The sequence below is a fragment of the Patagioenas fasciata genome, chromosome 24 (genome assembly GCF_037038585.1).
Source record: "Patagioenas fasciata isolate bPatFas1 chromosome 24, bPatFas1.hap1, whole genome shotgun sequence".
In the NCBI taxonomy this organism is placed as follows: Eukaryota; Metazoa; Chordata; class Aves; order Columbiformes; family Columbidae; genus Patagioenas; species Patagioenas fasciata.
The window spans coordinates 1,562,038-1,577,855 of NC_092543.1; the positions used below are offsets into that span (position 1 = coordinate 1,562,038).

Sequence of the window (15,818 nt, forward strand, 5' to 3'; positions counted from 1 at the left end):
GATGTCACAATGGGCCCTGAGGACAAGGGGGGGTCCCCATGCTGTCAGAATGCGTTACCAGTGACAAGGGGGGTCCACATGGTGTCACGATGGGCCCTGGGGACAAACGGGGGTCCCTATGGTGTCACAATGGGTCCCCACTGACAAGTGGGGTCCTGAGATGTCACAATGGGTCCTTGGGACAAAGGAAGGTCCCCAGGATGTCACAATGGGCCCTGGGGACACTGGGGGTCCCCATGGTGTATACAATGGGTCCCCAGTGACAAAGAGGGTCCCCAGGATGTCACAATGGGCCCTGGGGACAAAGGGGGTCCTGGGACTTCACAATGGGCCCTGCGTACAAGGGCGGGTCCCCAGGAGGTCACAATGGGCCCTGGGGGCAAAGGGGGCTCCTGGGATGTGACAATGGGCCCTGGAGTCAAAGGGGTGTCCCCATGGTGTCACAATGGGCCCTGAGGACAATGGGGGTCCTGGGATGTCACAATGGGCACTGGGAAGAAAGAGGGGGTCCCCAGGGTGCCACTATGGGCCCTGGGGACAAGAGGGTCCCCAGGATATCACAATGGGCCCTGGGGACAACGAGGGTTCCGACGGTGTCACAATGGGCCCTTGGGAAAAAGGCTGTCCCCTGAATGTCACAATGGGCCCTGGGGACAATGGGGGTCCCCAGGATGTCACAATGGGCTCTGGGGAGAAAGGGGTGGTCCCCATGGTGTCACAATGGGCCCAAGTGACAAGGAGGGTCCCCATGGTTCCACGGTGGGCCCTGCGGACAACGGGGTCCACCGGATGTCACAATGGGCCCTGGGGACAAAGGGAGGTCCTAGGATGTCACAGTGGGCCCTGGGGACAAAGTGGGGTCCCCTGACTGTCACAATGGGAGCTGGGGACAAAGGGGGTCCTGGGATGTCACAATGGGCCCCAGTGACAAAGGGGGTCCCCATGGTGTCACAATGGGCCATGGGGACAAAGGGGGGTCCTCGGATGCCACAACGGGCCCTCGGGACAACTGGGGGGTCCTGAGATGTCGCAATGGGCCCTGGGGACAATGGGGGGTCCCCACGGTGCCACAATGGGTCCCCAGTGACAAGGGGAGTCCCCAGGATGTCACAATGGGCCCTGGGGATAAAGGGGGTCCCCAGGATGCCACAATGGGCCCTGGGGAAAAAGGGGGGTCCTGGGATGTCACAATGGGCCCTTGGGAAAAAGGCTGTCCCCTGAATGTCACAATGGGCCCTGGGGACAATGGGGGTCCCCAGGATGTCACAATGGGTCTTCAGTATAAAGTGGGGTCCTGGGATGTCACAATGGGCCCTGGGGATCAAGGATGGTGCCCAGGATGTCACAATGGGCTCTGGGGACAATGGGGGGTCCTGGAATGTCACAATGGGCCCTAGGGACAAAGGTTGGTCCCCAGGTTGTCACAATGGGTCCTGGGGACAACTGGGGGTCCCCAGGATGTCACAATGGGCCCTGGGGACAAGGGGGATACCCACGGTGTCAAAATGGGCCCTGGGGACAAAGGGAGGTCCCCAGGATGTCACAATGGGCCCTGGGGATGACGGGGGGTCCTGGGACGTCACAATGGGCCCTGGGGACAATGGGGCGTCCTGATATGTTACAATGAGCCCTGGGCACAACTGGGGGGTCCTTAGATGGGGGGTCCTTATGTGGGGGGTGATGGTTAAAGTGTAAGTATGGAGAAGCTTGGCAGATTGATTATATTACACTTCCACAAACACGCCAAGGTAAGCATTATGTACTTACAATGGTGGAAGCAACCACTGGATGGTTGGAAACATCTGCCGTACCTCATGCTACAGCCCGAAATACCATCTTGGGCCTTGAGAAGCAAGTCCTTTGGTGGCCGGGTACGCCAGAAAGAATTGAATCAGACTATGGTACTCATTTCAAAAACAGTATTATAGACAACTGGGCCAAAGAACATGGTATTGAGTGGGTATATCATATTCCATATCATGCACCAGCCTCTGGGAAAACTGAAAGGTACAATGGTTTGTTAAAAACTACACTAAAGGCACTGGGTGGTGGAGCCTTTAAAAACTGGGATTCACATTTAGCAAAAGCCACTTGGTTGGTCAACACCAGGGGATCAACCAATGGAGCCGGGCCTGCCCAATCAGAAATTCTATGGACTGTGGAAGGAGATAAAGTCCCTGTAGTACACATGGAAAATATGTTAGGAAAGGCAGTCTGGGTTCCTCCTGCCTCAGGCACAGGCAAACCTATTCGTGGGATTGTTTTTGCCCAGGGACCTGGCAGCACCTGGTGGGTGATGCTTAAGGATGGAGAAGTTCGGTGTGCACCTCAAGGGGATTTGATTTTAGGTGAAAATGTGCAATGCTGAACTGTACGATGTGAATTGCCGCACTAACAATGTTTAATAAGTGTCTTTCAGATCAAGACAATGGTGATGAAACCAGCGCTGGCTTCTTCGAGTGGCGCCCGACACCTTCTTCGAAGTTGGTGTCCTTAACCCACCAACAGGGGTCATGAGATGCACTTGGACCATTTTCCCTGCCCTGGGAGACTGTGGTGACAAAATGAACTTAATGAACTTTTCAAAGGATGGTCCACTGATTAATTACTCCTGTGTATATATGTACATATGTATATATATATATATATATATATATATATATATATATATAGTAGTAGTGATTAATTAGATTGTATTGATAGATTGTATTGATAAGGTTTAAGTATTCAGTGAATGTCATATGATAAGGGGTGGAATGTCCTGGTTTTGTTAAAAACAAGTTTCTCTTTTAGCGAATTTTTGCCTGTCAGCTAAAGCCTTCATGTCAGCTGCATTTTCCTGGAGAACCCGACACATGTTTTGGTTAAACCCAGCAAGGGAATGGAAACTTATTGACAAGCACGGATGGACATCTCGCGAGAGGGGCAACGAGAAACTGGTGATCGAGAGACTGACCAACGGTGAATAACATTCCGTTCACGTGAATACTTCATATAAAAGCGGGAGATCACGAGAATCTCGTCCCTTTTCCTTCCCTTTTGCCTTTTTCCTTCCCTTCTGCTCATGGCCGACATTAGGAGAGGACCTTGCTGGTCGTCCCTGCGAACTGAGGCCAGTGAGAGACTGAATCCAGCTCCGGTTGGCTGCAGAGTCTGATCCAGGACTTTGGGTGCTGGCTCTGCAGTTGCTCAGACTTACAAGATGGGTTTTGTATATTTGTATTATTTTCTCTGTTCTTATCAGTAGCATCAGTAAAACATCTTTAACTTTTCCAACTCTCTTCTCTCTGTCCTTCTTTCCCTCCCGATCGCCTGTCCTGAGTGGGAAGGGGGGAGAGGGAGGGGCAAAAGGGGGAAGTGGGGGGGAGAAGAGGTTAACAATACATCTGCCAGGGTTTGATTGTCACCCCGCAATCCTAACCCTCGACACTCTGTCTACAACTACCTAATAGGGAGTTATAGAGAAGACTGAGCCAATTTTTTTTGGAGGTGTATAGCAAAAGGACAAGAGGTAACAAACTGCAGGAAGGGAAATTCCAACTGAAATAAAAATATATCAGCTTCACCGTGGAGTGGGTCTAGTGGTGTGACAAGGGTCGGAGAGGTTATGGGAACTCCAGTCATGGAAACATTCAAAACTTGGCTGATCAGCCTGACCTGACTTTGAAGCTAGCACTGCACAAGAAGGGTTTGGACAAGAGAGTGTGAGCTCAATTATGAGTTTATGAAGATTGAATGAAAGTAACACATGGAAATGCATTCCCGGAGTCCAGAGCTTCTTTCACACTCAATTTCAGGAAGAAAATTGTGTTCCCGTAGGGACAAACAGGATATCAGGAGATCTCAAAAACTCAAGAATATTTAATGTGAAGGAATAATCAAGAATGAATCCAAAAGGTAAGGAAGGATTTCAAGAAAAATTGGACCACTATTTCAATAAACATTATGAAGCCCAGGAGCCAGACTCCCCCACTCCTGAAGCCACGTGATAAACAAAACAACACCTGAGCTCAGTCGCTGCTCCTGCCCCAGCATCCAGACCTGGCAGGACATTTCCTAATATCCCACAACCTGAGCACCTTTCAAGCAGGTTACAGTTAAAATTAAAGCTTCCCATGGAAATGCTGCTTTTCTCTCTCTGCCTTTCAAAGCACAGATTAACTAGAAGTCAGGAGTTAACACGACCCACATCTAACATCAAAAGCTGCTGATGTTTAGCTGAGCATAAGTGACAGGTCTGATTCTTTCTTGGCACAAAAGAGTTATTAACTTTTTCAAGGCCCTGTTTTTGCATTTCCCACTACGTCATTACTTCAGTTCTTGTGTGATGGACCAGACCACAAGGCACCAAACTTTCAGTACGTACTTAGGAGAACAGGTGTTAAGAAGGACAGCAACAAGTTACAAACCGGGGTTCTACAAGAGTTTATGGTGTTCCAAACCTCTCGATTCGGCTGCTGAGAACCTTCTCAAATTTTACTAATCAGCCTTAAACTCTGAAAGGCTCTTTGAGCAGTAATATCTACTGCTTCAAAGTATGAGATTTCAGGGGAAAAAAAAGTCTCTCCGTTGTTGGAAGAAAATATTTCTAAATCTGAACAACTTCCCCTTGGTACAGAACTGGCTCTGGTGGAAATTCAGGTTTAGCAATTAAGTCAAAGCTGGGTTTGATTCAATTATCACCTTTTTAAATGCCACCCTTCATGCACATACTGAGCATCTGACCATCAAGAAGCTAAGAGGACATGCCAGTACAGGCCAACAAGCTAAGCTGGATCTAACTTCAGGGCCAGTAACCCACTAACTATCCACCACCTGCTTCAGTACAATAAAATAATTTGCCTGTGTGGTGGAACAGTGCCATTAATCCCCACATTTACACGTGTGGAACTGAGGCTCCCAAAGATGAGCGCAGCTCCATCGCACTCACCATCAGTCATTTAAGTGCTGAAGTCGGAAGCCCAAAGCTCCCTTCAGCTGGTCCCTTCTACAGCCAGAGGGCGTTTCAACCCACCCCAAACCTGCACATCCATCTGGAACTACTCATCCCTCCCCGCTGACCACAAGAGGCTGGAAAGTAACTAAGCTTCTCAAAGCCATGGGCAATGGTTCTGGAATCCATCCAAAACTAACAAGGAATTAAGGAATGGCCTAAGGTCACCCACTTTACTCAGGGCACACATGTGCTGTGTCATTTTTAGGTAGGAGACTGCATTCTGCCCACCAGAGCTAGAGGAACACAGCTCCGCAGCCTCTTGTAGCATCGGGACAAGCTTCAAGTCCCACAGGACAGCAACTGCACTTACTTGGAAGATATTGGAGAAGTCTCTCAAGTTGAAAATGTAGTGGAACTTGATGGCTGTTGGAAGGAATGTAGCGGCTACTTTCTGGTGCAGTCCCAGGGCAAGGGCAATCAGCTGCTGAGCTGATTTTTGCACAGCCCCCGAGAAATTTCCACTTGTCAGGTGCTGCGTTAAAATGGTGCTATAGATCCTGGACAAGGCATCCTGCCCAGGGATGGACAGCGCGAAGACACAGAAGTGACGCTGAGGGAGAGAAAGGAAGGCATGGAAAGGTCAGAGAGGTAGAAAAACACCTTTCAAGCAAAATGCCCTTGGGGATTTGCTGTGATAATCTCATCTAGGCTCCCTTTCCCATGAAATGCTGGACCAGATGATCTTTTGAGGTCCCTTCCAACCTGGGTTGTTCTATGATTCTCTGATTTGCAGTCCACCTGAACAAGGTTATTTCCCTCTCCCAGTTTGCCAGCAGAGCTCAGGTGGGAAGTGACATCACTCTGCTCACTAAACCAGGGATTTTCAACTGCATCTCACCAATGCTACACTGGAAGTGCAGTCCATTGAAGAGCCAAAGGGCTCTGAAGGTCCCACCGACCTCTGACAAAGCCCAGTCACTGTCTCTATTAAGAGCAGCCCCTGGAAGGTGCCATCTCCCAGAGGACCTCTTTACTAATTTGGAACTTGCAAAGTTGCCCATGGGACACTTCATTTTAACTCCACACCTTGCTGAAGAGGAGCCAGGGTCCAAGCTGACTCTGGTCATTAGGTTTCTCCATGATGAAATGAATTTTGCTCACTGCTACCCAGTCCCTCCATCGGTTGGCAGCTCCCAAAAGTCAAAGTCTAATGTTTAAGATCTCTTCCCAAATCTTCTGTTATCAGCAGCGCTTGAACTGCTTTTTGTTTGGCTTGGGGTTTTTTTGTTCGGTTAGGTTTTTGGGGGGATTTGGTTGGTTGGTTGGTTTTGGTGTTCTTTGTTTTGTTGGTTTTGTTTGGTTGCTTGGTTTGGGGTTTGTTGGGGTTTTTGTTGTTGTTGCGTTTTGGTGTGGCTTGGGTTTTTTTTTAGTTTTGTCTGTTTTCTTCGTTTGGGTTTCTCCCCCACACCTCTTTTTACTGACAGCTGCATCAGACAATTCTGGAAAGCAGGCGGCGTTAATGCACCATGCTTCAGAGCTAAATACGAGCTAAATGAAGGCAAAATCTGCCTGTATGGACCAGAAGGTTGTCCTGAAAGTAGGTGTTAAGCTGGCTGGCAACTTTTGACTTCCTCCTCTGACGGAGCTGCAGAATGCGAGGAAAAACAAACAAGGGAATAAGGGACCCAGTTCGGTGCTTCACTATTAGGAATCACAGTCACTCGACAGATTCGTGCCATTTGTACTGATAAAACAACAGCAGGATCTGCCAGTGGTTGTCCTCTAACCTCACGTTTAAATGATCCACCCCAAAATAAACCCAGCGATGCACCTGCCGTTGTGCAGGGCTTTACCTGCAGCCGAGGGTTGATGGTGAAGCTCCCCGCCGTCGGGTTCATGCACGACACACACTGCACGTTCGTGATCTCCTTCAGCGACAGCTTGGTCCGGTCGTACCTTCGGGCAAAACACAAGCAGCAGCACAGTGACCACGGCCACTGCCTCTCTCAGTACGTGTCCCTGGGCTGCCAGAGGCCGCTTGTCTTCAGGGGGTCAAATTCTGCGTCTTGCCAAGATGAGGCCCAGGCCCAGGTTGCCGGCCTATCTGTACACGGCCTGGCACACGCGAGTCCTGCTCCTGGTGGAAATCCTTCAGCTTCAACAACCTGTAGCTAATATTTCTATCAGTAATAAGCACTGAGCAAAGCCCCTGGGCCATACTCTTCACTTGCATGGAAATGGCAGAAAACAGCAGGAGTGTCTCTGGTTTGATCCCAACCCGGGACAGGGTGTGAGAGACTACAAGGGTGACTCTCAAACACTGTGGCAAACCCAGCCCTGCAACACCCAGTCATGGGAGACGGGCCATCGTGAGCAGGTGAATGGTGATTTACATGTCAAGGCCGAGGTGACAGCCACAGACAAAGGCTGGGTGACACAGGCAGTGCTGTGTTGAAGGACACGCAGCCTGTGCGCTGACAGGCCCGACACGGTGTCAAGGCCCAGGCTGAGAGACCCTCCGGGCCTCCCCCATCTTCCACAATCACCCCCAGTGACGCCTGCACAAAAGCCCAGGTGATCCCGAGGGCTATAAACCCTATAAAACCTGTGCCAGCACGGGCAGGGTGCCACCCTGGGGACCCTTCCACCCACCGGGCTGACCACGGGAACCGAACCACACACCACAGGGTGCTGAACCCTGACTACAGACCCAAGCATTCCTGCACAGGAACTGGACCTGAGACTACAAACCCCTCAAACACACCACGGAGCCCTAAGGGTGGTGAGACCTTTCCTTTCCCTTTCCTTTTCCTTCCCTTCCCATTTCCTTCCCCCTTCCTTTCCCCTTCTTTTCTTCCTCTCTCTTTCCTTCCTATATTCCTATTTCTTTGCCTTCCTTTTTGTGAGTAATACAGTAACATAAGGTTTAGAGCCCCACTTGTGCCACAAAACTCTTTCATGTGAATCTTTTCGCTGCTAAACTGTTTATCGATTGAGCTTAAGTAACATAAATCCTTCTGCCACTGAGTCATTTGCCAATTGGACCAAGCTACAAAAAATAAAGGTCTTTTGTTTGTGGACCTTCAGGATTGTATGTACTTTTTTCCAACCCAGGGGACTGACAAATCTCAGTCACACTTCCCCCAACCATAGCGCCAGGTGGGACATGACAAGGGTCAGCAGGCTGCTGCTGCCGGGGGAGGACAGGGAGTCCTGGGCTCCCTGGTTTAAGAAGGACAAGGAATTACTGGAGAGAGTCCAGCGGTGGCTACAAAGATGCTAAGGGATCTGGAGCACCTTTCTTGTGACAAGAAACTGAGAGAGCTGGGGCTGTTGAGCTGGAGAAGAGAAGCTGAGAGGGATCTGATCAATGGGATCAATATCTCAGGGTGGGTGTCAGAGGATGGACCAGACTCTGCTCATGTTCAGATGGAGCCTCCTGTGTTTCAGTCTGTGCCCGCTGCCCCTCACCCTGGCGTTGGGCACCACTGAACAGAGTCTGGTCCATCCTCTGACAGCCACCCTGAGATATTGATCCCATTGATCAGATCCCTCTCAGCTTCTCTTCTCCAGCTCAACAGCCCCAGAGCTCTCAGTCTCTCCCCATAAGAAAGAATCTCTAGGTCCCTCAGCATCTTTGTCCCCCACCCAGGCAGCTGGACAGAGAGACAGACAGACAGACAGACAGACAGACAGACTGCCAGACAGCTCAGCCCATTTAGCAGCTCAAGGGCATTTTGCAGAGACCCCAACACAGGGAAAAAAGCAAAGGGGCACCTGGGAGGGAGGAGGGAGACTGCAGCCATCACACACTAGCAAGACCCAAAACCCTTCAGACCTGCCCCAGAAAGCTGCCGTGACTCCACGACACAGCCCCAGGTGACACAGCGTGGGCTGAGCCTCTGCTGTCACCTCTGCGAGTGGATCAGTCCCACAGGGCAACTTTAAACTCTGACACCTTCCTTAAAACATCTGCAGTGTCGGGAGCCCAGCAGAGCACAGACAGGGGCTGTGATGCTCATGGCCGTGAGCGTGTTCGCCCCAGGGCCACCTGGCCAGGAAAAACCCACATGGTGAAGGTTAAAACCTTGGTCTCACTGGTGCTGGTCCTGTAGAGGGAGTAAAGGGATTTCAGGACACTTGGGTCAGACCAAACTCCATAAAGGAAGTTATTTTGGTTTACAGTGACCCACAGCTGTTGTTCAACTCAAAACAAGCAAGGTTGTTTCATTCCTGATTAATAAATACATGTAGAAAATTATCCTCTCTCTTTAGGTCAACTGAAAGTGAAAATACCATTCCAAAATGAGTCACTTTTCAACAATTCCCTCTTTCTCTTCATCTGTGAAAAGACTACACAGCAGAACTGACCTTATCCTGGTCTCAAACTTCATCTTTCACTGATGTGCCAAAATCCTCATCAAAGATATTCTCATGGGCTTCCCCAGGTCAGAGCCTCCCAGGGTCAGCAGCCGTGTCCCCTGGGGCGGTGGGATGTGGCACCCGCTCCGTGGGAGCACACGGGGCTGCATCAGGATGCGGGGGACAGCCCAGGAACCAGCAGCACCTGCACATCCCCATTAGCACTGTCCTCACTGACAACTGGGATGCAATTCCCATCATTGCCCTCTGAGGACAGCTTAGATCCCAGCCAAGCAACCCATTCTATTCAGCACGGGCTTAAATTCAAGCGTATTAAAGACACACCTCAAGTCAAGTACGAGCTGTGTGCTGTAGAGAACAGCAGCAGATTTAAGTGTGTGCTTTGCACAGCCCTGAACCAGAGTCGTGGTGTTCAGAATTCAATCCCTCATGTTGGGAAATGCCATTTTCCATAAAACCAGGAGTCTGCGGACCAGTGAGTTTCACAGTGGGATTTAAGAGTCAGTGGGTGCCAGTGCAGTGCCCACAGTGCACACCCAGCTCCAAACCCCGACGGACACCCCAGGAATTTGGTGACCTGCCAGGCAGAAGTCCCACATCTCAGCCATTGTCTTACCTTGCAGCATGGCAGAGGTGGTGTAGTAGTTAAACGGGACCTTCTTCACCACATAGGCGTCTGTATCCAGTGAGCAGAGCTTGTCCCCCACCAGCACAGACTTCCCCGTGCCGGCGTTGCCCACCAGCATCACGGGGCGCCGGCGCTCCAGGAGCCTGTCCATGAAGTACCGCACACGGACCGTCTCGGTGGTGGGCACCAGGCAAGCCTGAGAGGGGCAAAACGAGCAGGTAAGTGTACCCATCTGTGGCACCACCCCACTGCCATGTTCTGAGGAGACGTCAAACTGGGAGAGCCAGGAATGAGTGCGGTGACCTGAGTTTCTAGATGGCGCTAGGAAGGGAACAATACACTGCTACCAACCATTCAAGTCAAACTATCTGTACAGACGAAACAATGACAGCGGGATGCTGAGAGCAACATCTGGATCTCCCCGCAAACACACATTTTGCTAAAATGGTAACAATTTTTACAAGTCATCTGCTCACTGTGGCACCTCTAAAAGGAAAGAAAGGCATAGCTGGCAAACGCAATTCACTACCTGCAGCAACTCTCATTTTTCGTCCAAATCATATAAACAACCCTATTTTCAGCCACGCAGAATGACGAGATGGTGTCTCAGGGACTTTGTCACTACGTTGTCCCACATCCTGCTTCTCTCTGCAGGCCAAACGCACCTCCATCCCGCACCCTGGGCACACCAGCCCTGGCTCATAGGTGTCTCTGAGCCTGCGCCTCATGTACATCACTCAGCTCTGGAAGATGGATGGAGGATGAGTCTTCACAGTCAAAGTACAGTAAAGAAAGATGGGTAATTGAGTTGTACTTCATAAAGAATGTGTCAAGGGTTTTGATTGTGGGGTGACAATACAACCATGGCAGATGTGTTGTTAGCCCCCTCTCCCCCACCTTCAGCCCCTCTCTCTCCCCCATTCCCACTCAGGACAGGTGATTGGGAGGGAAAGAAGGATAGATAGAAGAGAATTGGAAAAATTAAAAATGTTTTACTAATGCTACTAATAAGAATAGAGAAAATAATACAAAATATACAAAACCAATCTTGAAAGCCCCAGCAACTGCAGAGCTGGCACCTGAAGTCCTGGACTGGACTGTGCAGCCAACCGGAGCTGGATTCAGTCTGTCATGAGGCCTCAGTTCGCAGGGACGACCAGCAAGGTCCTCTCCTAATCTCGGCCATAAGCAAAATGGACGAGATCCTCGTGATCTCCCACTTTTATATGAAGTATTCACGTGAATGGGATGTTATACTCTGTTTGTCAGTTTCTTGGTCACCTGTTTCTCATTGCCCCTCTCGCGAGATGCGAATCTGTCCTTATCAATAACCTCACATTCCATTGCTATGTTTACCAAAACATGGATCTGGTTCTCCAGGAAAACGCAGCTGATATGAAGGTTTTACCTGACAGGCAAATTCACTAAAAGAGAAACTTGTTTTTAACAAAACCAGGACGGAATGCCATTCTTATTCTGAAGTGCTTGACCTCGAATGAGACTTCAATTGAAATGCCTGCATACAGTCACTAAAATGCATGTGCTCTTCCCAGACAAAACACGTGCAAGGTTCACATACCTGTAAGGGCATTTCTGGATCAAATTCAAACTGAGGAATAAGTTTAGACCAAGGTTCAAACTTCTTCGTTTCTGGATCAATGTAGAAGTCAAAGACTGTGCCCTGAGAGGGAAACTTGATAGTCTTGAATTCTGCCACCCACCACTTGCTGAACTCCACTCTGTAGTCCACAAGCTATAAGACAAAAAGTGGAGAAAATACACTAATCTGGATCAATTAATTAGTAATGGAGAATGTTATCTATCCCAGTCCACCAGAGCGGGATTAGTCCTTAAAATATATTCCACAGCATAAAGTTCTTATCATTTTTCCTGCTATTAAGCCTAATTTTTCATTTTCTTCATTTCTGCTCATCAGTCCTATTTATTCATCTAAATAATTCATCCTCTGTGTTGATCACTCTTGGTATGTCTGAGACTAGATAGATGGATCAATTTGAAAACGAGAAATACGTGCCTATGACTAAACAGACCACTTGATTGATTCTTGGTGCCTACTTCTTCCAACAGACAAGGACACAACATCCGTCTACATCTGTGCTCATGGTCAGTCACAGCATGCATACCAAAGCCTTTCCTCACCAATCACACCACTCTATTCAGAGTGAGTTGTTGTCTTCTGGCTTCTTTTCAAGCCACAACGTTTCAGACAAGCAGGACTGCAGACACCAGCGTACCAAAGCAGCAGCGAGGGTCTGCCCCTTTGACCCCGCCGTGATTCTGCGCTGCCACATTCCCCTCAAAGCACCCGTTTCCTTGCTTTTCCCCATTGTATCTTTCTACACATGGAGATTTTGGAGCATCTGAATTTTTTCAACTGGGGTGACAGTTTTGCTTTAGATGCTGGGTCAGGACTCACAAAATGTGCTTAGTCCCCTCCTCTGCCCTAGGTCTCCTGTATGACATTGGGCCAGCCATTCTGCCCAAACACCTTCCCATGTGGACAATGGGAACTGGAGAGAGGTGGAGGGGAGGAGGAGAGGAAAATTGCTGTGAGAAAGATGTTTGTGAAATACCGGACGCATCATTTAGCCCGTTTTAACAGCACAGTTTGTTCCTGGGGTGTCTGCGGGTCTCTCCTCCCCATAGCCATACAATGTGGGGTCACCAACACATTGTCCATAGGCTGCTCGGCCTCCATAAGGAAACCTGGGTTTGTTGCTGAACTGAACCAAGTGTCCTCCATAAAGCCTCCTGAGCCACAGTCCCTCAAAAGGCCAGGGGATTTGAAAAACACATTAATAGTATCCACGATTTTGCAGACTCATGCTATTCAGAGAGGCAGAATCCCTGTAATTCTCCGTTCTCCTGTTGTTATAACTCCTCAGCAGCGGCAGCAGAGTCGCCCGCAGTGGAGCGGGACGTGCGTGCTGCTAAAAGCTTTCCCACAAGGGTGCCCTTACCCCGCACAGCCAGACCGCCTGCAAGCGCGCTGTGCCGCGCTGCCCGCCCTCCCTGACCCCGCGGTTAAATGGAGCCACTCCAGCCCCAGCTCTATTGCCAGAACGGTGTGGAATTCAAACCACTTCCTTAATAAAAACCCCATATGGATTACCGCTAATTTCAGAGCCAGGAAATGGCAAATCTATCATCTGTTTTTATACAGGGGCCCCGCTACCCACCAACAAGCACCGAGTAGTGGGAAGCCTCCCAGACTGTTTCTCCTGACATTTCGGCCGCGAAAGGTCAGCGCGAAGGGCACCTTCGGTGGAAAGCAATAAACAGATTTTATATTGGATCATTTTTCATCAGGCTCCCCATTGCTCGGACTGCTGTATCCTCGCACTCTCAGCTCTGACATTTACAGAGCACCGCGGGCAGTAACGCACAGCCAGGCTCCCGGCGGAGCCTCCCGGAGGGTCGCTGTGCCTGCAGCTGCTCCTGCAGCCCACCCAGAGCCACTACCGCAGGCAGGAGCCCGGCCTGATGCACCCGAGACTGACTGTGCGGCACGGGGAACACAGCGGCCAGCTGCCACAGCACCGCACACCAGCATACTTGCGCTTGTACTGCTGAAGCAAAGACAAGTAGTGCTTCCCAGGCTTTATTGTGCTTTGTTTTGTTTCTTTAAGTCATCCTAGACTGGCAACACTAAGGCTGAGTATTTCCCAGCTGGCACATGGGAAATGGAGGCTCCACAAGGACCAAGGAAGCTGGTCTCGCACAGGTCATTCAATGGTCACAAGGTGTGATGGCACCAAGTGAGCACCCAGCTGAGCTTGAGCTGTGTTGTTCAGCACTTCCTGAAGCATCTGATCCTTGGCATGGAGCAAATCTGAAGAGACCAGCAGACACTCTAGGTCTGGCGTTAAGGTACATGAAAACACACAGAGAGACCCCTGGGAGCACTTGAGCAGCCATCAAGAACGGCAGTGCCTCCACCCGAGCTGGGGAGGGGTGTCTGGTGTTACATTCGTGGAGAGACCTCCCGCATAGTCCAGACAACACAGAGTTTGACACAAGCCCAGCGGAGATCAGACGTGGATCTCCAAGCCCTTGACAGCAGTGCAGTGTGGGCAGACCCAGACATCAGGACTACACACTTTAGATCTGAGGATAAGGCGTCCTCTGACTAGGGGATGCAACCACCCAAGAGTAGGTGTGCCCCTGTGGCCACGAAAGTCAATGGCACCTGGGGTGCCTTAGGAAAAGTATGACCAGCAGGTCAAGGGAGGTTGTTCCTCCGGCTCTGCTCTGCCCTGGTGACAAAACACCGGCTGGTTTGTGTTATGTAGCACGTCTACCTGTGCAGTCAGAAGGCTGAAAGACTGCTCCACTGATACATCCATCTGATAAATCAGTCTTAATTTGATCACATTATGCACATCCACAGGCTTCTATAAGTTAACCTTATGTTTCTCCCCAGTGAGATGCATCTGCATAAGCAAACATCCCTCCACCTTTACCACTGACCCCTCAGCTGTTCTCCGGTGGTGTTACACCCTGGATAACGAGGCCTTTCGTAAAAGGAATTGTTGTGTTTCTAGTTTATTATCACCTATATGAGAGCCCCAGGAAAACAGCATTACTGGCATAGCACTATGTTTCAGAAAGTATGAAGAAATCAAAACAACACAAAACCACACAAACAAACTGTGTGAAAGATGCTGAAGAGGCATCTTCCGTCTTACCTGATCTCGAAACATTGATCCACCAAAGGCCCAGACGGCAGCAAAGACAAAGTAAAGTTCATAAAGCTCCTTGGGACAGTCAGGAGGTGTGTTCTCCTCTGCCAGGAGACATTCAAGGAGGTAGCACAACATCTGAACCATACTCTGTTCAGGAATGGGAATAATCTTCTTAAATCTAAGGGATGGAAATTAGAAAGCAATACGTCCATCACAACCCAGGAAGACTAGAAATGCTCTTTCAGAACACTGGCATTCTGCTTGTCAGCGGTACGTGTCCTATTCCCAGGTACAATAAAGAGAACACCCATTCTCACACTCAGACCCGCTGGCACCGGCACATATACAAGTAATAACAATAATCAGAAGTTTCAAGCATTTTAAAACTTTGATCTTCTTGAAAGAAGCAGAATGGAAGACTTGCTAAAGGCAATGATTTCCTGCGAGCACGATGAGTTCAAAAGCGGTCAAATAGAGGAGTAATAAAATAAACCCTTTCATCTTGCCATTTTACATTCATTTAAGCTACACTTACAGAATTCCAAACTCATATTGTAGCTGCACTGAAGTCCTCCATAAAGTAATTATAGCTATTTGAAAGGTTGGTTCTACGATTTCTGAATTAAGCAAGCTACCAAAACACTCAGCTCAGGGTTGCCTGCAGCTAATCCCGTGGATTTCACGCTCTGAGACAATGTTCAGCAAACAGAATGGGAAACGTCCGATTGACTTTGCTACCAACAGTCAAAACCAACTTGGTCCCACAGAGAGAAGTTCCCTAGCACAATGTTTAAGTCCTGATTCCAGACCCTTCTGACACATCCCCCTTTTGGCTGACATCTCCCATGCTCACTGATTTTTCTTTTGTTTTTAAAGGAAAGTGCAACTATAGGAAGCAAGTAGAGGATGGGAGATGCTCCCTTAAGTTTTCTGGGACTCTACCTTGGCCAGTCCTCACCACAGTATGAGAAAGAGAATGGTTTCACATGATGATAAGCAAGAACCACATGACTTCCCTGTGGACACTGCTTTAAAGCCAAATCAAGCCAAGAAGCACTAGGACCCTTCCAAATACCCAAGTTCTTAATGAAAAATAACTTGTGGAGTGGGCTCAGGTCTAGCCTGACACATCAGGAGGCTGAAAAGCTTTCTCTTTGGGATCTGC

General features: G+C 49.4%; 1 protein-coding gene across 3 annotated transcripts; it reads right to left on the reverse strand.

The window, feature by feature from the left end:
- Positions 1-3,173: 3,173 nt before the first annotated feature.
- On the reverse strand, positions 3,174-15,655 carry LOC136111405 (dynein axonemal heavy chain 9-like). 3 transcript variants are annotated; one of them, XM_065855557.2, is made up of 6 exons: positions 14,657-15,655; positions 11,527-11,700; positions 9,936-10,143; positions 6,790-6,892; positions 5,307-5,546; positions 3,174-3,317 (listed from the first exon to the last, which is right to left on the reverse strand). In XM_065855557.2, the coding sequence occupies exons 1-4, from the start codon at positions 14,795-14,797 to the stop codon at positions 6,867-6,869; spliced, it is 549 nt and encodes a 182-aa protein (XP_065711629.2). In that variant the 5' UTR covers positions 14,798-15,655; the 3' UTR covers positions 3,174-3,317; positions 5,307-5,546; positions 6,790-6,866. The 3 variants fall into 3 exon arrangements, with proteins under 3 accessions (XP_065711629.2, XP_071654758.1, XP_071654759.1); XM_071798657.1 differs by lacking the exon at positions 3,174-3,317 and having other exon boundaries at positions 3,844-5,546; XM_071798658.1 differs by lacking the exons at positions 3,174-3,317; positions 5,307-5,546; positions 6,790-6,892 and having other exon boundaries at positions 10,001-10,268.
- Positions 15,656-15,818: the final 163 nt, after the last annotated feature.

What these genes read in the sequence shown, in the direction of transcription:
- LOC136111405 (XM_065855557.2), bottom strand. Translation starts at nt 14,797, where the DNA reads ATGGTTCAGATGTTGTGCTACCTCCTTGAATGTCTCCTGGCAGAGGAG. An exon ending in GATCAATGTTTCGAGATCAG is followed by an intron (nt 11,701 to 14,656) that starts GTAAGACGGAAG and finishes TTTGTCTTATAG; the next exon opens with CTTGTGGACTACAGAGTGGA. An exon ending in CACCTCTGCCATGCTGCAAG is followed by an intron (nt 6,893 to 9,935) that starts GTAAGACAATGG and finishes TTTTGCCCGAAG; the next exon opens with GTACGACCGGACCAAGCTGT.